Here is a 21,871-nt window from a genome sequence, read left to right on the forward strand (position 1 = left end):
TATGAGGAATCAAATTTCTGATTATCAGCAAAACAGAATATCATGTCACAAGTGGATGCATTTTAATAGACAAAAAAAACTTTATATACATAGGGTATGGTAAACTAAATATTTAAAAAAAATACGAAGAACTTAATTTCAATCCAATCACAGGAAAACAGCAGACAAATTCAAATTGAAAGACATTTACAAAACACCTGACCAGTACTCTTCAAAGTATCATGGTCATAAAAGACAAAGAAAGACCGAGGAACTATACTATTTCACGTAGACAGGACAACTAACTACATGCAACATGAGATCCTGAATTCAATCCTAAACCAGCAAAAGAACATCAGTGGGAAAACTAGCAAAACTCAATATGCAGAAAAACGTTAACTCAGCAATATTTCAAACCCTGCATAGTCCAAAGAAAGGACTGGCACTTGACAGCTCCTGGGAGGTAACCTCTATGCCCTTGGAATATCCTGCCTGAAAACAGTATCTTTGTATACTTGGGGCCTTGGGCCATGGCAGGCAGTTTATACTAATAATGTGATTCCGAGTGGGTCATTAGGCCACACTCTGTCAGTTTCACATCTGGAGTCGATGGAGACTGAGTAGCTAAGGTCAGCCACACAAGCATCTCATGGGTCTGTGATGACTGCAATAACTCTGGACACCAAAGTGTTGCCAGATGGTGCTATGCAGTTCCAGGCTCTTGGTGTCCCAAACGAAAAGCTGGACTGGGCCGGGTGCCGTGGCTCACACCTATAATCCCAGCACTTTAGGAGGCTGAGGCGGGCGGATCATTTGAGGTCAGTAGTTCGAGACCAGCCTGACCAACATGGTGAAACCCTGTCTCTACTAAAAATACAAAAATTAGCCGGGCATGGTGGCACAAGCCTGTAATCCCAGCTACTCAGGAGGCTGAAGCAGGAGAATTGCTTGAACCCAGGAGGCAGAGGTTGCAGTGAGCCACTGCATTCCAGCCTGGGCAATAGAGCAAGGCTCTGTCTCAAAAACAAAAAAACAAACAAACCAAAAAACTGGACATGACACACACAAGTAGCAAAGCCAGCAGCAATAGTTTGTTAAGTACAGCATTATACTCTCAAAGACGGCAGAGTGGGCTGACCTCTGCGAGATGAGATCAGCATCAGTTTCCTGTGCTTGTGGTCTTCTTATGTGTTCTTTTTTCCCTTTCTTTTCCCAAGGCTGCCTAATCTCTAGCTAGTGTCTGCATTTTGATTGATAGGTGTGTTGCTTACTTTGGCCCTTGTGTGCTTGCACGTTGCCTCCATTCCATAATCTCAAGTTCATGCATGATATGCAGTCCATATGCATGAGCTTTAATGAGCTGATTATCATACGGGGTCATGTTAAAGATACTTTTTCGCTCTAATGAGCATGCCTATTTCGGAGGAGCTGCCCCTTACTGGTTTGGTCAGGATCTTGCCAGCCATGGGGTCTCTTTACTCAGTTTTTTATCTTACTTTTGTTTTGGCTGCTTAACTTCTGCTTCTTATTTTGCTTCTTGCTCGCTCACCCCTTCACCTTGCTTCTGCTTTCGCTCATTCCGCCCTTTATCCAAACTCCAATTCCTTCTGCTGTTCTCCTGCCTCAAAAGTGTGCTTCCCTGGTTGTCAACATTTCATGCATATTGCAAACATCGTTGTTGGGAGAATTAAATGCTGTCCATACAACACCACTGGGAGAGGACACCTAGAAGCTCAGTCTATTCTCTCCTAGACTTCGCGCTATGTACCTTTTCCTTCTACTGATTTTAATCTGTAATCTTTTGCTGTAATAAACTGTAACCATGAGTATTACAGTTTCTTCTTGTTTGTTCTAGAGGCAAAGTCTCACTCTGTCACCCAGGCTAGAGTATAGTGGTTTCATTATAGCTCACTGCAGCTTCGAACTTCTGGGCCCAAGCAATCCTTCCACTGCATCCTCCCAAGGAGCTAGCACTACAGGCACACACCACCACACTGGGCTAATTTTTACACCTTTTTTGGTAGAGACAGGGTCTTGCTATGTTGTCCAGGCTGGTCTCAAACTCCTGGCCTCAAGTGATCCTCAAGCCTCAGCCTCCCAAAGCAATGGAATTATAGGCGTGAGCCATCGCGCCTGGCTCAGTATAACAGTTTCTAAGTTCTATGAGTCTTCCTAGCAAATCACTGGACCTGAGGTTGATCTTGGAGAACCTCTGACACACTCAAATAAGTTCTGAAGATCAGCTGACAATATTGCAGCAGTGTTAATGTCTTGGTTTCATAATTATACCTTAGAAGAGGCTGAGTGAAGGATATACAAGAACTTTTTGCAGCTTTTTGAAATTCTAAAGTTATTTCAAAATAAAAAGTTAAAAACAAAGAACAAGGAGACGAGTGTGATCATTGTTAGTGCGGGGTGTTAGGTACATGCGGGTTCATTATATTTTTCTCTCCACTTTTGTACAAGTTTGAAATATTTTGTAATTTAAAAAGCCTTTTTAAGCTAGAGAATTCAAGAGTTCAGTGCAACAAATCAAAATGATCACATCCAAAACATACAGAACAGGGGTCAGCTTCAAAGTGGATGAGAAAACAATTTAAACATGGAGAGTTTATTAAAAAGCCTTGCTCCAAGGGCCCCTGAGCAAGGCTTTCTTCACTGGGCAGTTCCTGCAATCCGAGCCTTTCTCTATGGCAGAGAGGAACTAAGTCATTGCCCATGGTCAGTGATAACATAAATTCCTGGCAGAGATGAGTCCAGTTGTAAGTAAGAACTTTCACCTCCAAACAGTGGGGCCAAGATCACCTTCCCTGAAACCACTGCCCACAGCAATGAGGACTGCCAGGAGTCTGAGCCCCACAGCTCCAGAAGGACCTGCTAGGTGATAAGTCGCAAAGCTTGGGCCACAGGTCCTGCCTTTTCCTGCAGACACAAGCTAGACACTACCTTGGGGATATGATGGGGTGCTGTGAAGCTCCTTACTGAGCAAATACCTTGCATTACAGGGGAGGCCAAGGCCCAGAAAGGAGTACACCTACTCAGAGTCAACATAGCTCAGAAGCCCTGCCAGAACAGGAGCCTTGATCTCCCACTGGCCCCTTGATTTCTTTCCCAATCTTACACAAATGTGTTACGTAATCTACTTATTGTGCAAACCCAAACAAAGTGACATCCCCTCCCTGAGCTTGTTTCCTTACCTGCAAAATGGGGAGCCATATCTGACTTTCCAAGGTGGTTATGCAGGGAGGGAACCTCTAAGCCTCTCATTCCTCTCACTAAGACCCAGCTCCCATCTGGATCCCACACACTACAGATGGATGCTCCACAAATATTTTTCCAGGGAATGTCAGGGAATGCTAAGCATAAGACAAGCCATATTTTAGAGCAGAAACATGGGGAAAGAGGAAAAACATACACCTTACAGAGCAATCCTTTCACATGAGGACCATCTGATGGAGCCTATTAAGCTCATGTGATATTAACAGCTTGAGTCCCTGAAGGGCACACAGTGAAAGATCAGCGAAGACCAGGATATCACTTTGGAAGCACTGCTGGGGTACACAGCTTTTTGGTACAAGTAGTGTCAAAGGAATCCCTGGCTTTGAGATGTAAGGGCTCCAACTTCCCAGCAGTCCTCCCAGGGCCGCCCCAGCGACAGGCACAAAGGTCACACCCATGCAGGAAGAGAAGGAGGAAGGAGAGGAGCTCCACAAACCCGGACAAGGGCTTGAGAGCTGGTCAAGCAGGGCTCTCAGCTTCTGTGTTCCAGCCCTTCTGTGGGAGGAGAGAAGGGCAGGACCACAAGCCTGCCAGAGGCTACGGCCTACAGCCGGGGAGAGGCCAGCCCGGCCTACAGTGCAGACACAGGACAGAGGGGAGCCAGGTGAGCCAGGTTTTTGGGCAGGGAGGGACTGGGAGACCCCAGAGGAGAGGGCCGCCCCCGTGATGACCCTGTCTGCAGCTCCGAGAGACCCTGAGCAAGGCTTTCTTCACTGGGCACCTCCTGCAAATCAGGCCCTGCACTAAGTGTTAGGGTCACAGCACGACAGTGACAAAGATCCCGGCTCTCTTGCAGTTTCTGTGTTAGTAACAGGGAGATGGAAGTAAACAAAAACATATGAAATGAGTAAATGATCTCAAATGTCAGAAGGGGATAAGTGAAAAGAGAAAAAGGAGAGCAGAGTGAGGAGGACAGGAAATGCCGGGGGAGGGGGCTTGGGGTTTTAAAGAGGGTGGCCTCTTTAAGGTTAAATAAGGTTCAATGCAAAGAGCCCTAGTGACATTTGAAGAAAGGGTGTTCTGGGCAGACGGAGATGCCTCAGCAAAAGCTGGCAGTGGCAGGGAGGCCTGGAGCATTCAGAACAGCAAGGAGGCAGTGGCAGCGGAGCAAGGAAAAGAGGTAAGGCAGGACGAGAGGAGCCGCACTAGGTGCACTTGCAGGACTCCAGGGGGCAGAGGATGGGGCCCCTTGCCAGCACCCCCACAGCCCTGCTAAGGGTATTGGTTTGAAAGCCTCATATGAATCGCTTGCTACATGTGGCTGCATGACCCTTATAAAGTCTCCTCCCTTTCCAAGGCCCACATCCTCTCCATAAAATGGTAATAACAGCAGTGCATCTGCCAGGTTGAGGTCAGGACGGAAGGGGATCAAAAGCACGGCAGCTTGCAGGAGAGATTTACAACATACCTGCTGCAAGCTAGGAAACGCAGAGCTGGCCTCCCAGGCCTTGTGGGAGGAACATGTAAGCAAATAAGAACTTGTCCCTAACCCTAGAGCACCCAGGGGACCAGGGAGCTGAGCTTTGCTCAGAGAGAACAGCAGGGGCAAAGGGTAGGAAGACAGTGAGTGGAGGCCAGGGATGAGGGCAGTAAGTTGACATAGGAGAGAGGCGAGTGGAGTGGGAGGTGGGTAGACACAGCAAGGACTCCATTCCACAAACAGTGGGCCCCAAGGAGCAGATTCCAAGCAGGAGAGGAAAACAACGTGATTTGCAGTTCAAGAGTTCACCTGGCAGCTGGGAGAACAAATAAGAGGAACACTGAGGCCAAGTAAGAGATGACAGTGGCCTGGATGCTAGCCAAAGAGATAGCAAGGAGCAGATAGACTCAAGAGACTTGTGAAATAGGATGGACTGCACCTCATGGTTGCCTCGCTGTGGAGGAATAGGGGCTTCTCAGAGGCCAAGCATTTGCCGTGAAGGAGACAGGGCCCAACCTGGGTATGAAAGACACTCAGGGGCTCCAGGGGAACACTTCACAGGCAGGAAGCAGGCTTCTTCCCTTCAGTTCCACAATACAGCTTCAGGGCTCATAGAAATGGAGCTGAATGATCCTAGAACTTATGAGCAGCTGAATGAGACCAAGGTGCCCCCAGTAATCCTCCACAGTGGAGCCATAGTATGGACAACTCATGTGCTTTGTGGTCAGACCCCATCCAACTCCTGGCCATCTCCAGCTGTGTGGCTAGGGGCCGCTCAACCTCTCCAGGATTATTTTCTTCAGGTGTAACCTTCAGTGACTTTTTTGTGAAGATTTCCCCAGGCAATTCATGTAACTCAAACTGCAGTGGATAGAGCCCAATCTTTGGGGTCAGGCCCTGTCCAATCTTGGCTAACAAGTATTGAACAAACATGCACCAAGCAATGGCTGCATACCATGCCTACCATGCACACAGTGCCTGGTCCACAGCCAGTGTCCACAGGGGGAGTGTGGAGGTGGAGTGGCATTCAGGTACTTAGGGATGTCTTTCTTCTACCAACCAGCCCTGGCTGACACCCAGACCTAGGCAGTTCCTCTTGCACACAGGTTCTTTGCACTGACCAATGCTGAGAGCAGACCCTCGGAGCAGCCAGGTCGGAAGTGTCTCTCCACAGTCACCAGAAAGATCCGGGATAGGATGGGCAGCCCAGTGCACCGAGTGTCATTGGGGGATACCTGGAGCAGGCAAATGCACCCCGACATAGAGAGCGAGAGGTATATGCAGTCCTTTGACGTGGAACGGCTCACCAACATCCTTGATGGAGGTGCCCAGAACACTGCACTCCGCAGGAAAGTTGGTAAGGGGAAGCTGGGGAATGGGACATCTGTTTTATGCCCCATGCTTCTCTTGTAAGAAGAGTCCTTCATTAGCAGTTCTTCTTCCAAATAACAAACTTTGCCCTTGAAATTCCACTGTTAGAGATTCATTCCTTTGAACTGTAAAAACAATCTTCACATGTCAATACTGCCTAAGCCCACCTAGGGGATAGAAGAGTCCTAGGCAGCAGAAGACCTGGATTCTGGTCCTAAAATTCTGCCACTGCATAGCTTTGTAACCTTGGGCAATTCACTTTCCCACCTTGGTCCTCAGTTTTGTCATCTGTAAAATAACAATAATGTCTGACTTCCTTTCCAGATCCATGAAGCAAGTGGGTGAGAAGATTTGAAGGTGCCAGAAACCTCACCCAGGTCCCTAAGCCCTCTGTTCTCTGTCTTCTGCAGAGAGCATCATCCACAGTTACCCGGAGTTTAGCTGTAAGGACAATTATTTCATGACCCAGAATGAGCGTTATAAGGCTGCCATGCGGAGGGCATTCCACATCCGGTTGATAGCACGGCACCTGGGTTGGTTAGAAGATGGTCGTGAATTAGGCTACGCTTACAGGTGCTCACTCCTGGGGCAGCCCCACTAGAGAGGGATCTACCCGGGATCACCTGGAAACCCCCCCAGCCCCATGAGCCATTTCCCCCAACAAAGGGAAGACTTGTTGGGAAACCAGGATGCTAGGTGACTTTTATCTCCTGTACTCTGCTCAGGCAGGGGGTACCTGGGCCCCTGTCTCCAATAGGCTACTCAACTACAGCATCTTTCCCCAACAGAGCCCTTTCTGGAGACGTGGCCTTAAATATACACAGAGTCTTCCTGAGAGCCCTCAGGAGCCTGGGCTCAGAGGAGCAGATTGCCAAATGGGACCCACTCTGCAAAAACATCCAGATCATCGCAACATATGCACAGACAGAGTTGGGACATGGTGAGCTAGGACTGCTGCATGTGGTGTTTAGGTTGTGCACTGCAAAACTCCAGGGGACCCATTTACATCTAGGTCGTCATAGGTTCATATGCTCCGAGGGACATATGTTTAATACGAAAACATTCCAGCAGATGGCAGTCAAGGGTCTTGAGGGAGGGGTGCCGCCTTCTAATTTGCACGTATTGTGTGAGCTCCCAGTGGGGCAAGTCATTCCTTCTGGAAACATCAGCAGCCATCCTTTGTCACGGACTGGCTATAGGGGACTGTGTGTCCCCCACACAGCCCACAGATGAAAGGGGAGAACTGCCTGCAAGTACAGCTGGGAGCTGAGCCCCACTCCATACTGCGCTGATGCCTAAGAGTTCAGACCCACCTAGAAGCAGCTTCTCAGGTAAGAACCCCACCTCAGGCCAATGTCTAACACCCCTCCTTGATCCTAAGGGACATATCTTCAAGGCCTGGAGACTGAAGCCACCTATGACGCAGCCACCCAGGAGTTTGTGATACACAGCCCCACGCTGACTGCCACCAAATGGTGGCCTGGAGACTGTGAGTATCCATCCACCCCCCTTCCTTATCTCTCCCCAAGTAGAAGAATGTTGGAGGGCAGAGTAGCACTGGCTTTGAGGTCCAACAGACCTCAGATTGATTTTCTGTTCTAGGCTGCTGACCTTTGGCAAGTCAGTTCACCAACCTGAGCCTCAGGTTCTTACTCTGTAAAATAGGTGGGATATTAAACATTTCATTAGTGAGTGGCTGGAAAGTCCCCAAAGGAACTTTGAAGTAGAGGAGACAATCGTCCCATGAGAGACAAGGCCTCACTCACACACACGCACAAACATATATACTTGGTCTAGTCCCAGGCACTCCTCAAAACCCCGGTTCCTCTCGTCTCCCGAGTTAGTGGCAGAGCTTGCCACCAGCCAGAGCACAGGCCCTGTGATGACACAGTGGAAAGAACACGCCTTCCTGCCCCTGCTGCAGACACCCAGGAAGGCTAACGCCCACCACCAGCCCCCATCAGGCCACCAACGCTGTACCTCCCGCCATGGCCACCAGGTGGCGGCCACATCAAGCGTCCCTGAGGCTTGGTGATTTACCAAGCCCCAAGGAGGGATTGCCCCTTCCTCAAACTTGAGAATTTCACCTCCAAGGACACATCTGTGGCACTTGGGGACCCACACCTTGTGTGGAAAAAATTAAAACAAATATGCTGAGTCCAACTAAAGCAGGAGAGTGACAGAGATGAGAGACACACAGAGAGAGGGAGACAGAGGCAGAGACCAGAGACAAGGGAGAGACATGAGCTGGGCGCGGTGGCTCATGCCTATAATCCCAGCACTTCGGGAGGCCGAGGTGAGTGGATCACCTGAGGTCAGGAGTTTGAGACCAGCCTGACCAATATGGTGAAACCTCATCTCTACTAAAAATACAAAAATTAGTCGTGTATGGTGGCGGGCGTCTGTAGTCCCACCTACTTGGGGGGCTGAGACAGGAGAATTGCTTGAACTTGGGAGGCAGAGGTTGCAGTGAGCCAAGCTCACGCCATTGCACTCCAGCCTGGCGAAAGAGCGAGACTCTGTCTCAAAAAAAAAAAAAAAGAAAGAAAGAAGAAAGAAAAAGAAAAAAGAAAGAGAGAGAGGAGAGAGTGATGACAGAAAGAGAGAGAGAAAATAAATGACCACTGTCAAAAATGAAGACAAAAGAAACCAGCCTTTAAGATCAGACAGACCAGGGTACAGATGAATCCTAGCTCTGCCCCTCCAGGCCAGTGACCTTCAGTGTGTCACTCTACTCTCTGAGCCTGTTTCCTTATCTGGAAAATGGGACTCATCATCCTCTCTCCCCTGCAAGAACTGGAAAGCATCTATCACAGGGTCTAGCGCCACCTGGATTTTGATAAACGATAATTATCTGTATTCATTATTATAAGGTTGATGACAGAGTAATTCATTAATAGTTGGGGGGTGGGGGGGGCAAAAAAAAAAAGATGGATCATTTCACAGTGCCTTTGCCAAGTCGCTGCTAGGTTTGCTTGGTTCTTTGGGGGTAATCCCCTCTCTCTTTGATCAGTGACTTTTCGGGCCCCAGAGGTACCCATCCAAAACCCCAGCCCCAGGAGGCTGGGTTGGGAAAAGCAATGCACAGTTCTTCCTGTGACAGGCCTCTACTCTCTCTGCCCTCAGTGGGACGGTCAGCCACCCACGCCCTGGTCCAGGCCCAGCTGATCTGCTCGGGAGCCCGGCGGGGCATGCACGCTTTTATTGTGCCAATCCGGAGTCTTCAGGACCACACCCCACTGCCAGGTAAGCCCACAATGCTCCCTCAAGGAACCCTGCCAGGAGGACAGCCCAGGTGGCCTCCCTGACTTGGGGCCCCAGAGGGTCACAGGAGTAGCAAAGACATGTCTCCCTTGGGCAGGGAGGGGTCCAGTTGGACAGACTTGGTGCTAACTGGCTGGGTAAACTTGAGCAAGATTTAGCATCTTTCTGACCTCAGCTTGTTCACCTGCAAAACAGGTACAATAATCCCAGTGTCACAGGCTGCTGTGACCTGGAATGTGTGTGTGATACCTGACACATAGCAAGCACTCTCTCAACTGATAGGTGTTCTCATCTCCATCTCCTTCAAGGAATCATCGTTGGGGACATCGGACCCAAGATGGACTTTGATCAAACAGACAATGGCTTCCTGCAGCTGAACCATGTGCGGGTCCCCAGGGAGAACATGCTGAGTCGCTTTGCACAGGTTACAGGTCTAGGGAGGCCGGGGACTTGTACTTCCTGGAGAGGGGACCTGCACTGTGTGCAGGCTGGGCCTGGGTCCTCCATAGAGCTTAGTTTGGGCCACATAAACTCCTGCCCCAAGAGAGGCTCTGATATCCCACAGACTAGGGTGAAACTCCTGCTTAGGAGCAGTATGATCTTGGGCACAGAGCCTCAAACTTCTCATGCAGAAATGCTCGTCACATAGGCTGATGGCGCAATCATGGGGTGGGGTGGCAGCCCCAGGAGAGGATAGGGCTGAGGTGATCTGCATAATATTTACCCACAGTGAGGCCTGACACAACCAATCGCCCAACAGATACCAGCCAGAATGCCAGCAGGAGTTCTGAAGGTCCCAATTCTGCCAGGCATCGCCTCTTTAGTTATGGGTCGTAGGGAGGTCCAGGGTGTCCCAGGAGAGGCACTGTGAAGCAGGGCACTTGGGGAAATGGCCTGGTATTTTAACATTCCAACTCCAGATGCGCCGGTTGAGGGGCGAGGTGCGCTCCATGTGTGGAGCCCCACAGCTCTGGGGAAGCGGGGGCATCCTGGGGAGCCTTGGCCCAGACCTTGTGCCCGTCCTTGTTCCACACAGGTCTTGCCAGATGGCACCTACGTCAAACTCGGGACAGCACAGAGCAACTACCTTCCCATGGTGGTGGTGCGGGTGGAGCTGCTGTCAGGGGAGGTCCTCCCTATACTGCAGAAGGCCTGTGTCATCGCCATGCGCTACTCGGTCATCCGCCGCCAATCCCGGCTCCGGCCCAGGCAAGGGGTGCCCAGTGACTGACTACCGCAGATATGCTGCCTCTTGGTCCCACAGTGCCTCTGCCTGACACCACCCTTCTGCCAGAGCCAGAGCGCTGGGAGCAGGCAATGCCCCCCACCACATACACACACACACACACAAAATCTACCCAGCCTGGCCCCATCTGGGCATGTCAGAGGGGTCTCTCTGGCTCCCACTAACAGGGCTGACCAGACGGCCTAACCTGCATCCTCAGTGCCTGGCCCCCATCGGGCTCTACGTGATAGTGTCTTTGGCCCTGTAGCACCAGGTCTGTCTGACTTTGTGTCTGTCCGAGTCCAGCTGTGTTCTGTGCGGCTGTGACGGGTTGGACGGGTCTGGGTCAGCCGGTTGCCAGCTGCATCAGACTATGGCTGGCTGAGTTGATTCTGTCAGGCTGAGCCTAGCAAAATCCAACGTCATATCGACTATGTGTGGCTGAGCTCGTTCTGTCCAGCTGCACTGTCAGCATCCGACTGGTATGTCTAGTCTGGATCCCTTTTGTTGTAATTGGTTGTGTTGCTACCACTCCCTCCACCCCACAGCACAGAATAGCAAGAGCTGACTGAACCCTCTGTGAACACTCAGCTCGGCCATTTCACTTCATCCCTCAGCTTCCTCAGCTACAAAATGGGCGTGGCAGAAGCGGCCTTTCAGTGTGGTGTGGAGGGTGAAATGCAGTAAGGCCCATTAAGCCCTCGGCCCAGAGTCCTTTCCTCTGGCAAGCTCACAGCACCCTCGCCTGGCCTGGGCTTCAGAATCCAGGCTGCAAGAGTTCTCTGGAGGACAGGGCCACTGGGAAGAAGGGGCTTCTGCTGCTGTCCTGCCTGAGGCCCATTTATCTGGGCTGCAGAGGTGTCCCCAGGGTGGTTATAAGAAAGATGCACCAGGTAAGCAGCCGCTGTCTGGAAAGGAGGCATCTTGTAATCACATCCTCTTTCAATCCAGTTACTTCGAGCTCCTAAGTGCTGGACATAGTCTTGGGCACTGAGGACATAGCAGCAGATAAGGCAGACACAGTCCCTTCCTTGGGGTTCCATCAGACCCGAGTTTACATCCTAAGAGTTATTGTTTAGGCTTGACATATTCCTCAGCACGCGGCAAGTGCACACCGGCAGTGGAAGGTCACAGGTTCAAATCATCACAGGTGCAGGGCCACAACTCTTCACCCGAAATCTTGGGACCAGATGTGTTGGAATCTCAGAACTTTTCAGGTTTTAGGATAATACTGTGTATATGCTGGAATTGTATAAACCTCCCTTAACAAGGGGCAGTACCCACCAACAAATGTGTCAGTATTCCTGCAGTGAAATGTGTGGATGTTCATGTTAGATGGCATTTTTAAAGGATTATCAATGGCCTCGTGTCAGTTCAAGTTTTGCAATGAGTTCTAAGGAACTGTCTGTTTTTAAGGTTTTTATGGTGTCGGGGATAGGGGAAGGTGGACACAGCATGTAGTGATCTAAATCTTCTGGTTCTTTTCCCTTCAGTGACCCAGAGGCAAAGGTCCTGGACTACCAGACGCAACAGCAGAAACTCTTTCCTCAGCTGGCCATCAGTTATGCTTTCCACTTCCTGGCAGTCAGCCTCTTGGAGTTCTTCCAGCACTCCTACACTGCCATTCTGAACCGAGACTTCAGCTTCCTGCCTGAGGTACCTGCTGTCTGCGGAGGGGCAGGCGCTGGGAGGGCAGCTAAGATTGTTCCACTCACTGGGGAGCAGCCACAGCCCCATCCCCATGGGCACTCCCCACCCCCACTTCTCCTAGCTTTCAGCATCCCAGGGCGTCTGGGTGAACAGCACCCTGGTATATAAATTTACCCACAACCAGCCCCCAGAGAGCTACAAACATGCTAAGAGAAAACAATCACACCTAGCGTAAAGAACACAGGTCCGCAACCCCTGATGTGTATTTGAAACCTGAAAAGCTCTGAAAAACAGTTGTTTGGAACTTATTTGGTGGCATAGTTTGACCTGAACTGACCTGATTTATCCCTCTGAGTGTGAATACATTTTGCAGTAAAATTATTAATGTGTTTAATCACTAAAGCTGCCCCAAACCCCACTGGGGCTATTATATAAAATGCACTTTAAATGCCACTTGGCCTCTCTACAATCCAAAAGTTACTCTGATTCCTAAATGCATCTGGCTCACAGGTCTCAGGTAAAGCATTGTGGACTTACATATATAGTAAAATTCAGTGTGTCCAGGCTACCATGCTTTATAAGCACTGCTCATTAACCCTTCCAACTGCAATTGAGGCACAGAGAGATAAAGGGACATAACTTTCCTCCCAAGGACTTGAAAGCTCCAAAGATAGGCAGGGGCTTCAAGAACCAAAATCTCAAACCAGGCCTTCTGCCCAGCAGCCTCTGTCTCTGTTGGAGCTGCTGTAACAAAATACCATAAAGCAGTGGTTTATAAACAACAGAAATTGGCCTGGCATGGTGACTTACACCTGTAATCTCAGCACTTTGGGAGGCCAGGGCAGGAGGATTGCTTGAGCCCAGGAGTTCAAGACCAGCCTAAGCAAGATGGTGACACCCCCATCTCCACAAAAAAAAATTGAAAAATTAGTCAGGTGTGGTAGCACACCTGTAGTCCCAACTACTACTTTGGAGGCTGAGGTGGGAGGATTCCTTGAGCCCAGGAGTTCAAGGATGCAGTGAGCTGTGATTGTGCCACTGCACTCCAGTCCAGCCTGAGCAGCAGAGTGAGACCCTGTCTCAAAAAAGAAAAACAAACAAATTTCTTTCTCACAATTCTGGAGGCTGGGAAGTCCCAGGTCAAGGCACTAGTGCATTTGGTGTCAGGTGAGGGCCTGCTTCCTGGACGGCTGTCTTTTTGCTGTGTCCTCATATGGTAGAAGCGGCCTCTTTCCTTTTTTTTTTTTTTTTTTTTTTCCTGAGACAGTCTCACTCTGTCACCCAGGCTGGAGTGCAGTGGTACGATCTTGGCTCACTGCAACCTCCGCCTCCCAGGTTCAAGAGATTCTCCTGCCTCAGCCTCCTGTGTAGCTGGGACTACAAGTGCACACCACCATGCCCGGCTAATTTTTGTATTTTTAGTAGAGACGGGGTTTCACTATGTTGGCCAGCATGGCCTCGATCTCCGGACCCCGTGATCCACCTGCCTTGGCCTCCCAAAGTGCTGGGATTGCAGGTGTAAGCCACCACACCCAGCCAGAAGCAGCCTCTTTCATGAGGGCACTGACCCCATTCGTGAAGGCTCCACCCTCATGACCTAATCACCTCCTGAAGGCCCCACCTCCTACTACCATATAATTCCTCCTAATCCTAGTCCTAATCATCAATACCTCCTAATCCTAGCCCTAACCCTTGAGGGTTAGGATTTCCACATAAGAATTTTAGGTGGACACATTCAGACCCTGTCACCCTCCTACAACCCAGTAAGTGGGCTTACAGTGGACACCCATCCTCAAAAGCTAGCTTTCTAAAACCCATACCAGCAAAATCCATAACTCCTGGAGGTTTGTGGGCCCAATCCAGGCAGCACCCTCTTGCCAATACTGGAGACACTGGCCAGGCCAGGTTTTCCTTCACTCTTATGCCCCTACAGCTACACTGCCTAATTGTGTGCCTCTGGGTGAGTCACATAAGCTGAGTAGCCGCCTTCTCATTCATAAAGTTGTGAGAAGAGGAAACACCTCTTACCTCAGAGCTGAGCTGGGCATGCAGTAGATGTTCAGTAAGTGGTGCACAGGGTTGGTCCCTATGGTGGAGGCCCCCTAACACCACCCAACCCACCTCCGTGTTCACAGCTCCACGCACTGAGCACGGGCATGAAGGCCATGATGTCAGAATTCTGCACCCAGGGAGCTGAGATGTGCCGCAGGGCCTGTGGCGGACATGGCTACTCAAAGCTGAGTGGCCTTCCATCACTGGTCACCAAATTGTCGGCCTCCTGCACCTACGAGGGTGAGAACACAGTGCTCTACCTGCAGGTGGCCAGGTAAGGTCCAGGCTGACCCAGGCCTTTGCCCAAGCCCTTGGGGACCCACCAAGCTTCTGTTGGGTGGAGGGTTCCATCTGATGCCCATAAAGGGAGCAGGCTTTGGGAAGTGCTATTTGGGAGCTGTCCAATTCCCCAGTATGACTAATCTATCCACTTCTAGGCCACCATCCTCTCTCACCTCCACCACAGCCTCAGACCCCTCCCTGGTCTCTTGCTTCTATCCTGTCCTGCTTCTCCACAGGCAGCCGGAGGGATCTTTACAGAGCCTAGGGAAGATCACATCTTTCTCTGGTTTGAAATTCTTCTACGGCTTCCCAGTGCTCGTAGGAAAATGACATATTCTATGCTGTGGCCTGCAAGGTCCATGTGACCTGACCCCTGCCTCCCCGTCCATCTTGCTCTCACCACCTCCTGCCTCTGCTCACTTCTTCTTTTTTTTTTTTTTTTGAGATGGAGTCTCACTCTGTCACCCAGGCTGGAGTGCAGTGGTGCAATCTCGGCTCACTGCAACCTCTGCCCCCCGGGTTCAAGCAATTCTCCTGCCTCAGCCTCCGCAGTAGCTGGGATTACACACCACTATGCCCGTCTAATTTTTGTATTTTTAGTAGAGATGGGGTTTCACCATGTTGGCCAGGCTGCTGTCCAACTCCTGACCTCAGGTGATCCACCTGCCTTAGCCTCCCAAAGTGCTGGGATTACAGGCGCAAGCCACCGCACTCAGCCACCTCTGCTCACTTCTGCCGGCCACACACTTCTTTCTGCCCAGGATGCCTTTGCATTTGATCCCCTCCCACCCAACATGGCCTTGTTTCCTTTGGAGCAGTTTCACAATCTATCATTGTCTCATTTTTTTGTTCACCTTTTTGGCTCTACTCTCCAACTAGATTAGGAGCTCCCTGAGGGCAGGGACTACCCCTACCTTGCTCACTTTAGCATCGTCTAGGCTTGGTGCAGAGCCTGCACACAGAGGCTCCAAGCAATGGCCAAGTCAGCCTCCTCCACACAGGCGATTTCTTTTCATCCCTCTTAGGTCTGTGGGCCCTGGAGGCCGACAGAGCCTCATCCTCACCTATTCTCAGGTGACCAAACAGGGCAAATGCTTCCCTATGCAAGGAGAAAGAAGTTCACTGGCAAATATGAAAAACAACATTTATTATATTTTTAAAAATATATAACATCCCTTGGTTTTTTTCCAAATTAGAAAAGGAATACAATAGCACATATTATGTACTCTGCACTGTGCCAAGCACTCTACAAATATCATCTCATTCCATTTCACAAACCCTCAATCAGATGAGAAGTGTCCTCCCCACCTAGAACTAGAGAAACCGAGACTTGGGAGGTGAAGCTTCTTTCATCACACAGGTCTCGGCGAGGCTGTATGGGAATCCAGGGCTGTCTAAGCCCAGAACCTGTAACCACTGGATTATCCTAAAGCAGCAGTTGAGAGTCACCTATAATCCTCCTACTCCTGTTAGCGTTCTTGCCTCTATCCTTCTTTTTTCAGCTAAGAAAATTTAATTTCCACCCAGTCACTGTACAAGTCATTATAAATCCCAAAATCGCAATGTTCTGATGGAAAATTCTGTTTGCTCAGATCACAGACGGGTTTATGTTCAGGATTGGAGAGTGTCTGGCCCAGCTCCACAGGTCCCGGGGTATGCCTGACTGAGGGCCTCGAGGCAGGATGGCCCGAGGGGGAGCCCTCAGGAGGGAGGCCAGGCGGAGGCCTGGTGACCTGGCCCTCCCATGGGAAGGCTGGAACCTAGCACGAGCTTGCCTGTCTCTGGGAGTGAAGGGTGCTGGGCTGTCCCACAGAGTCTCTGCCCTCTGACCTGCCTCCTCTTCCACCCCCCAGGTTTCTGGTGAAGAGCTACCTGCAGACTCAGATGTCCCCTGGCTCCACGCCACAGAGATCTCTCCCTCCATCTGTCGCATATCTCACCGCACCTGACCTGGCCAGGTGTCCAGCCCAAAGGGCAGCCGACTTCCTCTGCCCGGAGCTCTACACCACGGCCTGGGCACATGTGGCAGCAAGGTAAGCCAGTGCTGAGAAATCAGCCATCCCACCTGGGCACAGGCTCCATGCCACACTAGGGCCTTTGGATTGGTTGGGCGGACATTCGTGGATTCAGTTCTAAAAAGCACCCCATGCCTAGCCTCCCCGGTCCTCTCAGTTCCTGCTACCATGGGCAGACAGAGGGGATGTCCCCCCCTCAGCCACGGACCCCCGTCACTTCCCCATCCTGGTCACAGTAGGAGAAGGACATCACACCTCTGGCCAGTGAGATATTTTTCAAATCTCTAGCTAGGGTCCTATGGTGATTTGCAATACAACGAATGTACCCATATGTAAATACTACAAATGTATTGATATGCAAATACCAATAAATAAAGCAATACTCACTCATATGTTTGAAATATCCCATAATCTAAAAATAGTTTTTGAAAATATGACTACACCACGGGACAGAACTCATTTATTTCCAGGGTCTAGTAGGCTCCAGGGAACATGGACAAAACCAAGGACTCATCCATTCTGTCATTCAACAAATATTGTTCAGTACTTACTATGTGTTAGGAATGAACAAATATGCCAGGGGCTGGGAATAGAGAGGTCCTGACCAAACACACATACCACCATGGAAAAGATGGAGGTTTAACTACCTAAAAAGAAAACCTTCTGAACCCTGCCCCCAAATTAAAACACCGAAAACAGGCTGGGCATGGTGGCTCACACCAGTAATTCCAGCACTTTGGGAGGTCGAGGTGGGCGGATTGCTTGTGCTCAGGAGTTTGAGACCAGCTTGGGCAACATGGTGAAACCCCATCTCTACCAAAAATACAAAAAATTTTAATAAAAAAATAAAAATGAAACACCAAAAACAAACTGGAAAAACATATTTTCAGTATATAATAAGAGGACTTATATCCCAACCTGTGGTCCCAGGGATGGTTAATAGTTATTTCAAGATCACAAGCAACTTGGAACATTCATTTATTTATTCCAAAAATATTTATTAACTGCCTATAATATGGCAGGCACTGTTCTAGGCATTAGGGAACTATCAGTAAATAGGCCTGATAAACACCCCAGACCTCACAGAGCTAACATTTCAATTGGGAGATTTGAGGAGGGGAAAATGAGGCTGCTCGAGGTGATTAAAGTGTCATGGTATTTCTCCTTGCTTGAAACTCAGTGTGACATCTGCTTATCTATTCCGTGACAAAGCAAAAAACATATTGCTTAATAAACAGTTTGCTCTACACACAAATTCTAAAGGTCATGGATGGACGGACAGGGAACAGAAAATAAGAGGGGATTAAAGGTTAATAAAAATGGCAAACGACTAATTTAGTGGTTTGCAGGACAAAGGTTGGTTTTCTCTTTTTGTTTTTAGGTCCCTTGGGTAGAACCTGCAGCAGGCTAGGTGACTGACGGGCCTCTCTAGCCTTTACAGAAAAACCATTCTCCTTGCTCAGGCCATAGGACGTCAGTCAACAAAAAGGCCTGAACATACTGGTGTGAGGCTGGAATCTGCATTAGAAATAGGGGACAGCTCCTGGCCTGTGGCCCTGAGGCTTTATAACATGGCGATTAACAACAAGTCAAAATCCTGGCTCCACTCCTTACTAGCTGTGTGACCCTGGACAAATTAGTTAACCTCTCTTGGACTCAGTTTTCCCCATTGCAAACTGGGGGGTGCCTGCCCTTAAAAGAGTTAAAGAGATAATAAATATCAATCATTTAGCTTTATGGCATATAAGTGGTCAATAAACAGGCATTATTTTTACTTCTGAGGGACCACAGGAAGCCCATCAGTTGTCTTTTCCACTCAGTCAGGAAGCTGAACCTTTTTTGCTTTGGCCTTCAGGCTCATAAAGGACTCAGTGCAGCATTTACAGACCCTGATGCAATCTGGAGCTGACCAGCACGAGGCTTGGAACCAGACCACTGTCATACACCTCCAGGCTGCTAAGGTGAGCGCCTGCCAGCTGAGGCTGAAAGGGATCCATTTTGCTTCCCAGGCAGGCTACCCTGCTGGGAAAATCCGGGCTCTGCCATTATTCCCCAACTCTGCTTCAGCGGCGGCTGCCCTCATTTCACTTCCAAGGCTTTAGTCCAGGGTATTTTAATTAAAGGACTTAACTCCAAAGCAATCCTGCTGGCAGCTCTTAGGGGAAAAGGTAATGAGGCAGTGTTATTGGATTTGCTTCAGGTTGTTCAAATATTTCCTCCCAGATAGAAAAGCAGGTCAAGTCTCCCCTTAGCCCCACAGGCAATCCTTGGATGTCTGATTCAATTTCCACTCGTTCTGTGTTTGTGCATAATTCACAGTCGGTCGGCAAATATTTGAGCACCCACTCTGCCCTGGGCACTGAGCTGGGTGCTCAACAGTGAAGCCACGGCCCATGCACAGCTACAATCAAGGAAGCACCATGACAGGGAAATACAGGCTGCTATGGAATCCCAGAGCAGGTACATTTCTGCCCACCTGGAGGAGTCAGAAAGGCTTCCCAAAAGAAGTGGCATATAGGCTAAGACTTCAAGGATAAGCTGAAATTAGCCAGCTAAAGGGTGGGGTGGCAGCTTTGGAGAGAAAAGTTTCCAGGCAAAGGGAGCTGCGCGTGCAAAAGGAGGCAGCAAGAAGAATCCTGGTGTGCTTGGGAGGAAGTGCAAATCTCCCAAGGAGGACCTAAGGAGAAGGACTGAGACAAGGGGAGAAGGAGAGACAGGCAAGGCCTCTGACCTTTTGCACCACTGTGAAAAGTTGGGGTTTTGTTTTCATTGCAATGTCTTTGCTGAGTTTGTTTGGAGGTGGGGTAAAGTGATCAGTTTCATTCTGGAAGAATCATGCAGGTTGCCCGGGATGGAATGAACGGGAGCAAGTTAGAAAGGAGCAAGTCTGAACCAGGACTGAGGGTGGTCCTGACCATGAGCATGGCAGAAGGCCTGGAGACAAGTGGGTAGATCAGAGATGCTAAGGGGGAAGAAGGCAGGGACAGGCCTCAGAGTGCTGGGGTGGGAAAGAGGTAAGAACAAGTCCTAAGTTCTAGCTTTGGCAGCTGGGACTCTGGCACTGCCAATAACTGGAAAACTAAAGTGATCACGCCAATCCTCAGGCCTCAGACCCAGAAAATGTCAGCCTTGGAACAGGAGAGCCCTGAAGGGCTGCAGAGGCCCTCGTGGGACAGGGCTGGTCAGGCAGGCTGGACGTTGAGCACCACCACGTGACCCACCACCTCCACCACACCACAGGTGCTGGGATTGCCTCTGCAGCCCTCAGTTCTGCTCAGCCTACAGCAGGGGCACCCCCTGCTGTGCTAACTGTCCTGTCAACACAGAGGGTGAGCCAAGGCTTCCTGCTTTCACTGGATCACCAAAACAGGAACCACAGCCGCCCATTATCCACTCTTCCATTTTCCAAACCTATGGCCTGCCTTCAAATGGACCAGATGCTGCTTGCCAGGGTTACTTCATTTAATCCACACAGCCCTGGGAGGGAGACTGACATTATCTCCACTTCAAGGGTAAGGAAAGAGAACTCAAGAGTTAGGTCCCAGAGGTAGGAAATAGCTGAGTCTAGATGCTTTCCCTTCCCACACCACTGAAGGTGTGATGAGTGACTGAGGTGAGCAACAAATTCTGGGGGGATGGAGGGTGACAGCCAGCCAGCCTGCAGGGGAAGAACACGTCCCTGACAGCTTCCTGGGGAGGTGGTGCCCCAGCTGAGTTTCCAAGGTCATAATGGATAGGGCTTTCTGTACTCTCTGTGCTTTGTGGGGTTATTTAGTCTACAGAAAGCTTCAGCACCCAACTGGGCCCCATCTGGAAACCATAAATGTGCAGGTAGAGATAACTACAACTTGAGGGAAGGGGGGATGATACTGACAGAAGAGTAGACAAGGGGGAGCCATGGGCTAAATTCTGGTCCCAGTTCTGTGTGACCTCAAGCAGCCCCTTCCCTCTCTGGGCTTTAACTTCCCTGTCTGTAGACAAAGGGGCATGGAAGAGCCCTTTAGGCTCTGTCAGGCTGTGGTCCTATAATTCAGACTCTGACCAGAAGAGATGTCAGTCTCCAGGACCATGGGAACAAATGCTGGCCTCATTATAATCCAGCCTCAGTCTCCTGTGGCTTTGGCCACACAGGGTTAGGAATACAGCCCTGGTGTGGATCTCACTGCTACCACTTCCTAGCCATGACCTTGGGCAAAAAACTTAATCTTTCAGAGCCTCAGTCTCTTTGTCTGCAAGATAGAGCTAATAATAGTACCTACTTTGTAGGATTCTAATAAAGATTAAATGGGTAAAACTTAGAGAGGCAGCTAGCACATAAGTGCTATATATCGCACCCCCAACCCCAAATTAGACAGGAGGCAAGATTTAAACCAACACACACAATGTAAATAATGTTCACTGTGCTCAGAGCGTGGGGTCAAGGTTCAGCTCAGCCCTTCCCCAAAGTGTAGAGGTCACCTCTGTCTCTGATCCTCATCCTGCTTTTTAAGGCCCAGGCCCTTGGGCAGCTCTCCATCACTCCACTCCTCAACTCAGAGCCTTGAGCATTTGAGGATGTGGCTCTCAGATTAGGACAGGAAAAGGAGTGTGGGTCTGCAGTTCTGCCAAGCTGGACCCAGTCTGAGCAACAAAGGCTACTGGAGCCAGCAGAGGCAACACAGCACATCTGCTCACCTTCCACAGCCAAATGCTGCAAGCCTAGCATGGCTGTGAGCACACCATGTCTGAATGGAAAAGTGGAGTTGTCAGCACCTGTGTGAGGGCCCCCTAGGAAACACAAGTTCTTTCCAAGTGAGAAAGTGGATCGGGTCACTGCCCAGCTGAAGACTCCTGGTCCCACAGAACAAATTCTGACCATGTTATTCACAGCCCTTCACTGACCTGGGCCCCAGGTATGAGTCCACCCTAACCTCCATGGTTCCCCATCATAACTTCATTATACCACCACACTTCAGCCTCATTAAATTGCCTGCAGCTTCCTGAAAGTACAGCCTTTTGCACATAAAGCTCCCCCTGCCTGGAATGACCTTTCCCCCCAACTCATGTCCGCCTGGGTGAACTCCTTTGAACCCCCAAGTCACTTTTTTTTTTTCTTAAGATAGAGTCTCACTCCATCACCCAGGCTGGAGTGCAGTGGCACGGTCTCAGCTCACTGCAACATCCACCTCCCAGGCTCAAGCGATTCTTGTGCCTCAGCCTTCTGAGCAGCCAGAATTACAGGTGTGCACCACCACACCTGGCTAATTTTTGTATTTTTTGTAGAGACAGGGTTTTGCCATGTTGGCCAGGCTGGTCTCGAACTCCTGACCTCAAGTGGTCCGCCCACCTCAGCTT

The 21,871-nt window shown here is 49.9% G+C and overlaps 1 protein-coding gene across 3 annotated transcripts in view; it reads left to right on the forward strand.

The window, feature by feature from the left end:
• Nucleotides 1-3,664: 3,664 nt before the first annotated feature.
• The window catches only part of ACOX2 (acyl-CoA oxidase 2), a 32,160-nt gene continuing 13,953 nt past the window's right edge, over nucleotides 3,665-21,871 (forward strand). The window contains exons 1-12 of one of the 3 annotated variants that reach the window (XM_054479614.2): nucleotides 3,665-3,862; nucleotides 5,785-6,035; nucleotides 6,460-6,622; nucleotides 6,838-6,989; nucleotides 7,431-7,538; nucleotides 9,176-9,295; nucleotides 9,622-9,737; nucleotides 10,350-10,522; nucleotides 12,032-12,194; nucleotides 14,324-14,514; nucleotides 16,376-16,555; nucleotides 18,393-18,498. In XM_054479614.2, the coding sequence (XP_054335589.1) occupies nucleotides 5,876-6,035; nucleotides 6,460-6,622; nucleotides 6,838-6,989; nucleotides 7,431-7,538; nucleotides 9,176-9,295; nucleotides 9,622-9,737; nucleotides 10,350-10,522; nucleotides 12,032-12,194; nucleotides 14,324-14,514; nucleotides 16,376-16,555; nucleotides 18,393-18,498 (1,632 nt within the window). In that variant the 5' untranslated portion in view covers nucleotides 3,665-3,862; nucleotides 5,785-5,875. Of the gene's footprint in view, nucleotides 3,863-4,255; nucleotides 4,379-5,784; nucleotides 6,036-6,459; nucleotides 6,623-6,837; nucleotides 6,990-7,430; nucleotides 7,539-9,175; nucleotides 9,296-9,621; nucleotides 9,738-10,349; nucleotides 10,523-12,031; nucleotides 12,195-14,323; nucleotides 14,515-16,375; nucleotides 16,556-18,392; nucleotides 18,499-21,871 lie in introns of those variants that run through there. The other 2 variants (XM_054479612.2, XM_054479611.2) reach the window with 2 other exon arrangements.

Source organism: Pongo pygmaeus, chromosome 2 (assembly GCF_028885625.2).
Source record: "Pongo pygmaeus isolate AG05252 chromosome 2, NHGRI_mPonPyg2-v2.0_pri, whole genome shotgun sequence".
Classification (NCBI taxonomy): Eukaryota; Metazoa; Chordata; class Mammalia; order Primates; family Hominidae; genus Pongo; species Pongo pygmaeus.